This window comes from Salmo salar, unplaced genomic scaffold (assembly GCF_965601325.2).
Source record: "Salmo salar unplaced genomic scaffold, fSalSal1 ptg000412l, whole genome shotgun sequence".
Taxonomy (NCBI): domain Eukaryota; kingdom Metazoa; phylum Chordata; class Actinopteri; order Salmoniformes; family Salmonidae; genus Salmo; species Salmo salar.
In genome coordinates, this window is record NW_027675379.1 from 30,001 (window position 1) to 43,254 (window position 13,254).

The window sequence follows — 13,254 nt, forward strand, 5'->3', positions numbered from 1 at the left end:
TTTATTTCAGCTTTTATTTCTTTCATCACATTCCCAGTGGGTCAGAAGTTTACATACACTCAGTTAGTATTTGGTAGCATTGCCTTTAAATTGTTTAATTTGGGTCAAACATTTCAGGTAGCCTTCCACAAGCTTCCCACAATAAGTTGGGTGAATTTTGTCCCATTCCTCCTGACAGAGCTGGTGTAACTGAGTCAGGTTTGTAGGCCTCCTTGCTCACACACGCTTTTTCAGTTCTGCCCACAAATATCCTATAGGATTGAGGTCAGGGCTTTGTGATGGTCACTCCAATACCTTGACTTTGTTGTCCTTAAGACATTTTGTCACAACTTTGGAAGTATGCTTGGGTCATTGTCCATTTGGAAAACCCATTTGCATCCAAGCTTTAACTTCCTGACTGATGTCTTGAGATGTTGCTTCAATATATCCACATAATTTTCCGTACTCATGATGCCATCTATTTTGTGAAGTGCACCAGTCCCCCCTGCAGCAAAGCACCCCCACAACATGATGCTGCCACCCCTGTGCTTCACGGTTGGGATGGTGTTCTTCGGCTTGCAAGCCTCCCCCTTTTTCCTCCAAACATAACGATGGTCATTATGGCCAAACAGTTCTATTTGTGTTTCATCAGACCAGAGGACTTTTCTCCAAAAAGTACGATCTTTGTCCCCATGTGCAGTTGCAAACCGTAGTCTTTTTATGGCGGTTTTGGAGGAGTAGCTTCTTCCTTGCTGAGCGGCCTTTCAGGTTGTGTCGATATAGGATTCGTTTTACTGTGGATATAGATACTTTTGTACCTGTTTCCTCCAGCATCTTCATAAGGTCCTTTGCTGTTGTTCTGGGATTGATTTCCACTTTATGCATCAAAGTACGTTCATCTCTATGAGACGGAATGCGTCTCCTTCCTGAGCGGTATGACGGCTGCGTGGTCTCATGGTGTTTATACTTGCGTACTATTGTTTGTACAGATGAACGTGGTACCTTCAGGCATTTGGAAATTGCTCCCAAGGATGAACCAGACTTGTGGAGGTCTACAATTTATTTTCTGAGGTCTTGGCTGATTTCTTTTGACTTTCCCATGATGTCAAACAAAGATTCAATTAGTTTGAAGGTAGGCCTTGAAATACATCCACAGGTACACCTCCAATTGACTCAAATTATGTCAATTAGCCTATCAGAAGCTTCTAAAGACATTACATCATTTTCTGGAATTTTCCAAGGTGTTTAAAGGCACAGTCAACTTAGTGTATGTAAACTTCTGACCCACTGGAATTGTGATACAGTCAATTATAAGTGAAATAATCTGTCTGTAAACAATTGTTGGAAAAATGACTTGTCATCCACAAAGTAGATGTCCTAACCGACTTGCCAAAACTATAGTTTGTTAACAAGAAATTTGTGGAGTGGTTGAAAAACGAGTTTTAATGACTCCAACCTAAGTATATGTAAACTTCTGACTTCAACTGTATATATATATATAGACTCATGGTTAGAACGTGTGTATATATGTGTAAATAACAAAGACTGACTGTTTGTTGTGTTTGTTTTCAGATTCCAGAGATCAAGAGTTCATTTCTCCTAAAGAAGGTACATATCATTTTTTTCATCAAAATTAAGTTCCGTTTTTTTCTATGTTTTTATCCACCCTGTTCTAGTGTCTTTGGTTCTGTTCTAGTGTCTTTGGTTCTGTTCTAGTGTCTTTGGTTCTGTTCTAGTGTCTTTGGTTCTGTTCTAGTGTCTTTGGTTCCGTTCTAGTGTCTTTGGTTCTGTTCTAGTGTCTTTGGTTCTGTTCTAGTGTCTTTGGTTCCGTTCTAGTGTCTTTGGTTCTGTTCTAGTGTCTTTGGTTCTGTTCTAGTGTCTTTGGTTCTGTTCTAGTGTCTTTGGTTCTGTTCTAGTGTCTTTGGTTCTGTTCAAGTGTCTTTGGTTCTGTTCTAGTGTCTTTGGTTCTGTTCTAGTGTCTTTGGTTCCGTTCTAGTGTCTTTGGTTCCGTTCTAGTGTCTTTGGTTCCGTTCTAGTGTCTTTGGTTCTGTTCTAGTGTCTTTGGTTCTGTTCTAGTGTCTTTGGTTCTGTTCTAGTGTCTTTGGTTCTGTTCTAGTGTCTTTGGTTCTGTTCTAGTGTCTTTGGTTCTGTTCTAGTGTCTTTGGTTCTGTTCTAGTGTCTTTGGTTCCGTTCTAGTGTCTTTGGTTCCGTTCTAGTGTCTTTGGTTCCGTTCTAGTGTCTTTGGTTCTGTTCTAGTGTCTTTGGTTCTGTTCTAGTGTCTTTGGTTCCGTTCTAGTGTCTTTGGTTCCGTTCTAGTGTCTTTGGTTCCGTTCTAGTGTCTTTGGTTCCGTTCTAGTGTCTTTGGTTCCGTTCTAGTGTCTTTGGTTCCGTTCTAGTGTCTTTGGTTCCGTTCTAGTGTCTTTGGTTCTGTTCTAGTGTCTTTGGTTCTGTTCTAGTGTCTTTGGTTCTGTTCTAGTGTCTCTAGTGTCTTTTGTTCTGGGTGTTTTGTTTTGTTGAAAGTTTTTCAAATTTTTCATTTTTTGGTTTTTATGTAGTGGAATCTTCTCTTCTGAGGGACTTCAGAAAGTATCCAAGCCCCTTTTTTTCAAAATGTTGTTGTGTTACTAAAATGGATTTAATTGTCAATCTACAAAAAAAAATACTAGAATTTAAAAAGTATTTCATAAAAGTGGAAAAACAATTCTAATAAAGAAATAATAACAATATTGGCAGACTTTTTCCACATTATGTTAAAAAATAATAAAAATGTAAATAATAAAATTACATCGTTTCTTTCCCTCTCATCGATATCCCATATTAACAATGCAAAAACAGGTTTTTGAAAATGTTTGTAAATGTATTAAAAAAAAACTTTTAAAAAAAACTGTGTTGAAGCACCTTTAGCAGTGAAACAGTCAACAGTGAAGAGGCGACTCTGGGACGCTGTCCAGTGTCTGTGTTCTTTTGCCCATCTTAATCTTTTCTTTTTATTGGCCAGTCTGAGATATGGCTTTTTCTTTGCAACTCTGCCTAGAAGGCCAGCATCCCAGAGTCGCCTCTTCACTGTTGACGTTGAGACTGGTGTTTTGCGGGTACACAGCGTTGTGGGTACTATTTAATGAAGCTGCCAGTTGAGGACTTGTGAGGCGTCTGTTTCTTGAACTAGACACTCTAATGTACTTGTCCTCTTGCTCAGTTGTGCACCGGGGCCTCCCACTCCTCTTTCTATTCTGGTTAGAGCCAGTTTGCACTATTCTATGAAGGGAGCACAGATCCACAGATGACGCAATCTCAATCGCATTCCACACAGCCTTTTCCCACCTGGACAAAAGGAACACCTATGTGAGAATGCTGTTCATTGACTACAGCTCAGTGTTCAACATCATAGTGCCCACAAAGCTCATCAATAAGCTAAGGACCCTGGGACTAAACACCTCCCTCTGCAACTGGATCCTGGACTTACTGACAGGCCGCCCCCAGGTGGTAATGGTAGGAAACAACACATCTGCCATGGAGGCCCCTCAGGGGTGCGTGCTTAGTCCCCTCCTCTACTCCCTGTTCATCCCCGACTGCGTGGCCAAGCACGACTCCAACACCATCAAGTTTGCTGACGATCCAACGGTGGTAGGCCTGATCCCCGACAACGATGAAACAGCTTATAGGGAAGAGATCAGAGACCTGGCAGTGTGGTGCCAGGATAACAACCTCTCCCTCAACGTGAGCAAGACAAAGGAGATGTTCGTGGACTACAGGAAAAGGAGTGCCGAACACACCCCCATTCTCATCGATGGAGCTGTGGTGGAGCAGGTTGAGAGTTTTAAGTTCCTTGGTGACCAAAACACTGTCATGGCCCAAACACACCAAGAAAGTTGTGAAGAACTAAGACTCTGCATTGCAGTGCTTGAGGCATCACTACAGACCCGGATTCGATCCCGGGCTGTGTCGCAGCCGGCCACGACAGGGTGACCCATGAGGCGATGCACGACCAGCGTCGTCCAGGTTCGGGGAGGGATTGGTGGCCGGGATGTCCTTGCCCCATCACACTTTAGCAACTCCTTGTGGCGGACCGGGCGCATGCACTCTGACATGATCACTAGTTGTACAGTGTTTCCTCCGACACATTGGTGCGACTGGCTTCCGGGTTAAGTGAGCAGTGTGTCAAGAAGCAGTGTGGCTTGGCAGGGTTGTGTTTCGGAGGACGCATTGGCTCTCGACCTTCGCCTCTCCGTAGTCCGTACTGGAGTTGCAGCGATGTGACAAGACTGTAACTACCAATTGGATATCACGAGACTGTAACTACCAATTGGATATCACGAGACTGTAACTACCAATTGGATATCACGAGATTGTAACTACCAATTGGATTTCAAGAAATGGGGGTAAAAAGTTTTTAAAAAATCTAAAAATAAAGTTGTAAACAAACACAGACAGTCGGCACGGCAACGCCTTTTCCCCCTCAGGAGACTGAAAAGATTTGGCATGGGTCCCCAGATCCTCAAAAAGTTCTACAGCTCCACCATCGAGAGCATCCTGACCGGTTGCATCACTGCTTGCTTGCCATCCGACCGTAAGGCGATACAGAGGGTAGTGCGTACAGCCCAGTACATCACTGGGGCCAAGCTTCCTGCCATTTAGGACCTCTATACCAGGCACTGTCAGAGGAAGGCCCAAAATATTGTCCAAGACTCCAGTCATCCAAGTCATAGACTGTTCTCTCTGCTACCGCACGGCAAGCGGTACCGGAGCGCCAAGTCTAGGTCCAAATGGCTCCTTAACAGCTTCTACCCCCAAACCAAAAGACTGCTGAACAATTAATAAAATGGCCACCGGGACTACTGAGATTGACCCCCCTCTTTTGTTTTTACACTGCCGCTACTCGCTGTTTATTATCTATGCATAGTCACTTCACCCCTACCTACATGTACAAATTACCTCAACCATCCTGTACCCCCGCACATTGACTCGGTACAGGCACCCCCTGTATATAGCCTCCACATTGACTCGATACCGGTACTCCCTGTATATAGTCTCCACATTGACTCGGTACAGGCACTCCCTGTATATAGCCGCCACATTGACTCTGTACCGGTACCCCCTGTATATAGCCACCACATTGACTCTGTACCGCTACCTCCTGTATATAGCCTCCACATTGACTCTGTACCGGTACCCCCTGTATATAGCCACCACATTGACTCTGTACCGGTACCCCCTGTATATAGCCTCCACATTGACTCTGTACCGGTACCCCCCTGTATATATCCTCCACATTGACTCTGTACCGGTACCCCCCTGTATATATCCTCCACATTGACTCTGTACCGGTACCCCATGTATATAGCCTCCACATTGACTCTGTACCGGTACCCCCTGTATATAGCCTCCACATTGACTCTGTACTGGTACCCCCTGTATATAGCCTCCACATTGACTCTGTACCGTAACACCCTGTATATAGCCTCCACATTGACTCTGTACCGTAACACCCTGTATATAGCCTCCACATTGACTCTGTACCGTAACACCCTGTATATAGCCTCCACATTGACTCTGTACCGTAACACCCTGTATATAGCCTCCACATTGACTCTGTACCGGTACCCCCTGTATATAGCCTCCACATTGACTCTGTACCGTAACACCCTGTATATAGCCTCCACATTGACTCTGTACCGTAACACCCTGTATATAGCCTCCACATTGACTCTGTACCGTAACACCCTGTATATAGCCTCCACATTGACTCTGTACCGTAACACCCTGTATATAGCCTCCACATTGAGTCTGTACCGTAACACCCTGTATATAGCCTCCACATTGACTCTGTACCGTAACACCCTGTATATAGTCTCTTTATTCTTATTGTTTTACTTTTTATTTAAAAAATTGCTTTAAATTATTTCGAAAATATTTTCTTAACTCTTGAACTGCATTTTGTTGTTTTATGTGACAGAATATTTTTTTGTTGATTTTGTACATTATTACTTGCCATAGATTCTCAAGACGATTTAAGTCAAAACTGTAACTATGCCACTCAGGAACATTCACAGTCCTCTTGGTAATCAAGTCCAGTGTATATTTAGCATGGTGTTTTAGGTTAATTGTCCTGCTAAAAGGTGAATCTGACTCCCAGTGTCTGTTGGAAAGCAGCAGACTGAATCAGGTTTTCCTCTAGGATTTTGCCTATGCTTAGCTCTGTTACGTTTCTTTTACCCTAAAAATCTCCCTTGCCGATGACAAGCATACCCATAACGTGATGCAGCCACCACCATGCTTGAAAATATGAATGAGTGTTACTCAGTGATGTGTTGTGTTGGATTTACCCCAAACAAAACACTTTATATTCAGGACAAAGAGTTAATTTCTTTGCCACATTTTTTTTTACAGTTTTACTTTAGTGCCTTGTTGCAAATGCAATGTTTTGGAATATTTTTTGCAGTGGAGAGGCAGAAAGATGCAGCGTGTTGATGGCAATTGATTCTCTCAGTCCGAGAAAGTGCATACAACCAAATCCCTCGCTGCCCTCACGATGGTCCGTTGATCACTTCAAATTGACCTTAAAAGAAAAAATCTATTTAGCCGATTTAGCAGTGTTGCTAGCTCAGAGTTCACGGTTCCCCCTCCCTTCACTCTCTCACGCGTCGGTCACAGTCTTCAAAATATGTCCCACATGCAACACATTAAAGCTGAAAGTAACCAGGGAGTTTCAGTAATATTCTACTATTCATGTAGTATTTGGTGGTGCTGTGTTGTAGAGATCAAAGCAACCAGGCATCTTCTAGAAGGGAAGATACACTGTGGAATCCCCAACACTACGGTCTTAGAAGAATCGGACAGAGGAGAAAGGAGAGGGGGAAGGCAGAAACGAGTGGTGGGAGGAGTGCCGGCCCAACCGGTGAGTCTTCAAACACAAGTTCACTCCCCGGAAGTTTTAACCCCCTGACCTTTAACCTCTGACATATGTAACCTCTGACCCGTAGACTCAGATCCAATGGCAGGTGGCGATACAGGAGGGGAGTAAAATCGACTGTGGTGGGGCATACATCGGGGGATGCTGGGTTCTGACCGCCGCTCACTGTGTCAGGTAGGTACTGTACTGATAGTATTAGGGGGGTCATGTATGTATATGCATTTTGGGGCAGGCTTGATCTCTCTCTCTTCTCTCTCTCTCTCTCTCTCTCTCTCTCTCTCTTCCCTCTCTCTCTCTTCTCTCTCTCTCTTCCCTCTCTCTCTCTTCTCTCTCTCTCTTCCCTCTCTCTCTCTTCCCTCTCTCTCTCTCTCTTCCCTCTCTCTCTCTCTTCCCTCTCTCTCTCTTCCCTCTCTCTCTCTTCTCTCTCTCTCTTCCCTCTCTCTCTCTTCCCTCTCTCTCTTCCCTCTCTCTCTCTTCCCTCTCTCTCTCCCCCCTCTCTCCCCTCTCTCTCCCCTCTGTCTCTCTCCCCCTCCTTCTCTCTCTCCCTCTCCTCCCTCCCTCCCTCTCTCTCAAGGCCCAAACCAGAGGTGTACAGCATCAAGTTCAGTCTCTGGAAGAAGAGAACAGTTCAAGGAACAACAGACATCGTTCCTGTCAAGAACGTCATCATACACCACAAGTAATTGATTTATTCAATATATATTTTATAGATGATCAGTGTTTTTTTTTTTGTTCAACTGCTAATGCCCTTTAAAGATGAGATTTGCATAAGGTGGGACCCCAGCATCACTGGTCGCCCCCAGGCTCATTAAAGATTAAACATTTCCACTGGACGCCCCCAGGCTCAGTAAAGATTAAACATTTCCACTGGTCGCCCCCAGGCTCATTAAAGATTAAACATTTCCACTGGTCGCCCCCAGGCTCATTAAAGATTAAACATTTCCACTGGTCGCCCCCAGGCTCATTAAAGATTAAACATTTCCACTGGTCGCCCCCAGGCTCATTAAAGATTAAACATTTCCACTGGTCGCCCCCAGGCTCATTAAAGATTAAACATTTCCACTGGTCGCCCCCAGGCTCATTAAAGATTAAACATTTCCACTGGTCGCCCCCAGGCTCATTAAAGATTAAACATTTCCACTGGTCGCCCCCAGGCTCATTAAAGGTGAAACGTCGCTGCTGGTCGCCCCCAGGCTCATTAAAGATTAAACATTTCCACTGGTCGCCCCCAGGCTCATTAAAGATTAAACATTTCCACTGGTCGCCCCCAGGCTCATTAAAGATTAAACATTTCCACTGGTCGCCCCCAGGCTCATTAAAGATTAAACATTTCCACTGGTCGCCCCCAGGCTCATTAAAGATTAAACATTTCCACTGGTCGCCCCCAGGCTCATTAAAGATTAAACATTTCCACTGGTCGCCCCCAGGCTCATTAAAGATTAAACATTTCCACTGGTCGACCCCAGGCTCATTAAAGATTTAACATTTCCACTGGACGCCACCAGGCTCATTAAAGATTAAACATTTCCACTGGTCGCCCCCAGGCTCATTAAAGATTAAACATTTCCACTGGTCGCCCCCAGGCTCATTAAAGATTAAACATTTCCACTGGACGCCCCCAGGCTCATTAAAGATTAAACATTTCCACTGGACGCCCCAGGCTCATTAAAGATTAAACATTTCCACTGGTCGCCCCCAGGCTCATTAAAGATTAAACATTTCCACTGGTCGCCCCCAGGCTCATTAAAGATTAAACATTTCCACTGGTCGCCCCCAGGCTCATTAAAGATTAAACATTTCCACTGGTCGCCCCCAGGCTCATTAAAGATTAAACATTTCCACTGGTCGCCCCCAGGCTCATTAAAGATTAAACATTTCCACTGGTCGCCCCAGGCTCATTAAAAGTGAAACGTCGCTTTAATAGTCCTGTATTAGAGGACAGATACAGCCGTCTGCAGCGCTGGGCCTTTAATAGTCCTGTATTAGAGGACAGATACAGCCGTCTGCAGCGCTGGGCCTTTAATAGTCCTGTATTAGAGGACAGATACAGCCGTCTGCAGCGCTGGGCCTTTAATAGTCCTGTATTAGAGGACAGATACAGCCGTCTGCAGCGCTGGGCCTTTAATAGTCCTGTATTAGAGGACAGACACAGCCGTCTGCAGCGCTGGGCCTTTAATAGTCCTGTATTAGAGGACAGATACAGCCGTCTGCAGCGCTGGGCCTTTTATAGTCCTGTATTAGAGGACAGATACAGCCGTCTGCAGCGCTGGGCCTTTAATAGTCCTGTATTAGAGGACAGATACAGCCGTCTGCAGCGCTGGGCCTTTAATAGTCCTGTATTAGAGGACAGATACAGCCGTCTGCAGCGCTGGGCCTTTAATAGTCCTGTATTAGAGGACAGATACAGCCGTCTGCAGCGCTGGGCCTTTAATAGTCCTGTATTAGAGGACAGATACAGCCGTCTGCAGCGCTGGGCCTTTAATAGTCCTGTATTAGAGGACAGATACAGCCGTCTGCAGCGCTGGGCCTTTAATAGTCCTGTATTAGAGGACAGATATTATATTGCAGCACCAGCAAAAATATATTTTCGAACAACTTTTTAAACATTATTTAACTAGGCAAGTCAGTTAAGAACAAATTCTTATTTTCAATGACGGCATAGGGGCAGAACGAAAGATTTTGTACCTCGTCAGCTCGGGGATTTGATCTTGCAACCTTTCAGTTACTAGTCCAACGCTCTAACCACTAGGCTATGCTGCCACCCCGTAAGTCATGACTTGATCATTTTTAGTGGTTCGTTTGACCTGCTACAGAGAGGAAGAGAGAGGCCCAACTCTGCTGAAAATCTGTCTCCCTCCAGTAGATGCCGTTTGTCATTGTTTCACCCACCAAGCGAGGAGTCTTTGTATGGAGGTCAATGGAGTGCCACGGTATGAGTCATAATACCCATAAAACCTAGCGGTCAAACAGGGAAATGGTTCCAATCATTTTTCCTCCATAGATTTTTCCCCCATAGGGGATTTTAGAAACATTTAAAATAAGGGCTGTGTTTCATGTAGGAAAAACCCTGACGTGACGTTTTGATAACCGTGTAAATCTCTCTATGACAAGGTACGACCCTAACTCCAATGAGAATGACATAGCATTGATAGAGATGGAGAAACTGGCCCTAACCCCTACACCCTGACCCCTAAACCCTGAACCCTCCAACCCTGACCCCTCCACCATGATCCCTCCACCCTGACCTCTAATCCCTGACCCCTAATCCCTGACCTCTAATCCCTGACCTCTAACCTCTCTCCCCAGGTACAATGCTAACACGTATGAGAATGACATAGCCCTGATAGAGATGAAGAAGCTTCCATTCAGGGACGAGTGTTTCCAAGAGAACCCAGCAGTCAGTGCTGTGTGTGTTCCCTGGTCCGTACAACTGTTCAACCCTAACCATACCTGTAGCATATCAGGCTGGGGACGGAAGAAAGGTAGGTGTGTGTGTGTGTGTGTGTGCTAGTTATGTCCTGACTTTATTCTGTGGTTTGTGTGTGTGTGTGTGTGTGTGTGTGTGTGTGTGTGTGTGTGTGTGTGTGTGTGTGTGTGTGTGTGTGTGTGTGTGTGTGTGTGTGTGTGTGTGTGTGTGTGTGTGTGTGTGTGTGTGTGTGTGTGTGTGTGTGTGTGTGTGTGTGTGTGTGTGTGTGTGTGTGTGTGTGTGTGTGTGCTAGTTATGTCCTGACTTTATTCTGAGGTGTGTGTGTGTGTGTTTATTCAGATGGAGAGTCATCGGATGTGTTGCTCTGGGCCAACGTCTCTCTGATCGCCAACTGTCAGCGATTCTACGGTTCACGCTACTACGACGGCATGATGTGTGCAGGTACAAAATGTTTTTCAGTACCTCAGTTGGTTCTTTAGATTCTATCAATGGCTATTTATACTGAATTAACTCTCTGGCTATTTATACTGAATTAACTCTCTATTTATACTGAATTAACTCTATTTATACTGAATTAACTCTCTGGCTATTTATACTGAATTAACTCTCTATTTATACTGAATTAACTCTCTGGCTATTTATACTGAATTAACTCTCTGGCTATTTATACTGAATTAACTCTCTATTTATACTGAATTAACTCTCTATTTATACTGAATTAACTCTCTGACTATTTATACTGAATTAACTCTCTATTTATACTGAATTAACTCTCTATTTATACTGAATTAACTCTCTGACTATTTATACTGAATTAACTCCCTCTTTCTGACTATTTATACTGAATTAACTCTCTGACTATTTACACTGAATTAACTCTCTGACTATTTACACTGAATTAACTCTCTGGCTATTTATACTGAATTAACTCTCTGGCTATTTATACTGAATTAACTCTCTGACTATTTATACTGAATTAACTCCCTTTCTCTGGCTATTTATACTGAATTAACTCTCTGGCTATTTATACTGAATTAACTCCCTTTCTCTGACTATTTATACTGAATTAACTCTCTGGCTATTTATACTGAATTAACTCTCTGGCTATTTATACTGAATTAACTCTCTGGCTATTTATACTGAATTAACTCCCTTTCTCTGGCTATTTATACTGAATTAACTCTCTGGCTATTTATACTGAATTAACTCACTTTCTCTGACTATTTATACTGAATTAACTCTCTGACTATTTATACTGAATTAACTCTCTGGCTATTTATACTTAATTAACTCTCTGGCTATTTATACTGAATTAACTCTCTGGCTATTTACACTGAATTAACTCTCTGGCTATTTATACTGAATTAACTCTCTGTCTATTTATACTGAATTAACTCTCTGGCTATTTATACTGAATTAACTCCCTTTCTCTGACTATTTATACTGAATTAACTCCCTTTCTCTGGCTATTTATACTGAATTAACTCCCTCTGACTATTTACACTGAATTAACTCTCTGACTATTTATACTGAATTAACTCTCTCTCTCTGACTATTTATACTGAATTAACTCCCTCTCTCTGACTATATATACTGAATTAACTCTCTGGCTATTTATACTGAATTAACTCCCTCTCTCTGACTATATACACTGAATTAACTCTCTGACTATTTATACTGAATTAACTCTCTGGCTATTTATACTGAATTAACTCTCTGACTATTTATACTGAATTAACTCTCTGACTATTTATACTGAATTAACTCTCTGGCTATTTATACTGAATTAACTCTCTATTTATACTGAATTAACTCTCTGACTATTTATACTGAATTAACTCTCTGACTATTTATACTGAATTAACTCTCTCTGACTATTTATACTGAATTAACTCTCTGACTATTTATACTGAATTAACTCTCTGGCTATTTATACTGAATTAACTCCCTTTCTCTGGCTATTTATACTGAATTAACTCCCTCTGACTATTTATACTGAATTAACTCTCTCTCTCTCTGGCTATTTATACTGAATTAACTCTCTCTCTCTCTGGCTATTTATACTGAATTAACTCCCTCTGACTATTTATACTGAATTAACTCCCTTTCTCTGGCTATTTATACTGAATTAACTCCCTCTGACTATTTATACTGAATTAACTCTCTCTCTCTGACTATTTATACGGAATTAACTCCCTCTGACTATTTATACTGAATTAACTCCCTCTGACTATTTATACTGAATTAACTCCCTCTCAATGTCTTTCCCTAATGTTTGTGTGTGTGCTTACCTGCTTGCGTCCGTGTGTGTGTGTGTGTAGGTGATCTGGAGGGCGATGTAGACTCGTGTCAGGGTGATTCCGGAGGTCCTCTCGTGTGTCAGGATTCTCTAGGTGTTTCCTACCTCTGGGGTATAGTCTCCTGGGGGGAGAAGTGTGGGCAGGCCAAGTTCCCTGGAGTGTACACTCAAGTGGCACACTACTTTGACTGGATCCGCACTCACACTGGCTGGTCTACTGTCACTAAATACAACCTGTGATGTTGATATAGACCAGGGGGTATTTTCAAATGTTACCGTTCGATCTACTGCTGCTTTTCTGTTCTACCTGATAATTAATATCACCCACCTGGTGTCCCAGGTCTAAATCAGTGTCTGATTAGAGGGGAACGATGGGGGGGAAAAGCAGTTGAACTGGCTTCGAGGTCCAGATTTACATTTGAGCGATATAGCCTATTCATACATAATAAATAGTAATAAACCGTTATTACACTGTTATACGATGTTTATGCTGGATGATGTCAATAAACAACTTGAGAGCCCAGTTGTTTGGTCCTGTTACATGATTTTATTTCTTGATTTGATGTTTGATTTATATTTAGTAAAGGGTTTATGGTGTGGCTCAGTTGGTAGAGCGTGGTGTTTGCAACGCCAGGGTTG

General features: G+C 42.9%; 1 protein-coding gene across 1 annotated transcript in view; it reads left to right on the forward strand.

Annotated features, from left to right (window-relative positions):
* LOC106592446 (complement factor I) overlaps nucleotides 1-13,138 on the forward strand; it is a 23,441-nt gene extending 10,303 nt beyond the window's left edge. Inside the window, exons 9-15 of the mRNA XM_082971742.1 lie at nucleotides 1,552-1,587; nucleotides 6,735-6,874; nucleotides 6,960-7,063; nucleotides 7,464-7,568; nucleotides 10,196-10,371; nucleotides 10,656-10,757; nucleotides 12,638-13,138. Coding sequence (XP_082827868.1) covers nucleotides 1,552-1,587; nucleotides 6,735-6,874; nucleotides 6,960-7,063; nucleotides 7,464-7,568; nucleotides 10,196-10,371; nucleotides 10,656-10,757; nucleotides 12,638-12,855 — 881 coding nt within the window. The 3' untranslated portion in view covers nucleotides 12,856-13,138. The remainder of the gene's footprint in view (nucleotides 1-1,551; nucleotides 1,588-6,734; nucleotides 6,875-6,959; nucleotides 7,064-7,463; nucleotides 7,569-10,195; nucleotides 10,372-10,655; nucleotides 10,758-12,637) is intronic.
* Nucleotides 13,139-13,254: the final 116 nt, after the last annotated feature.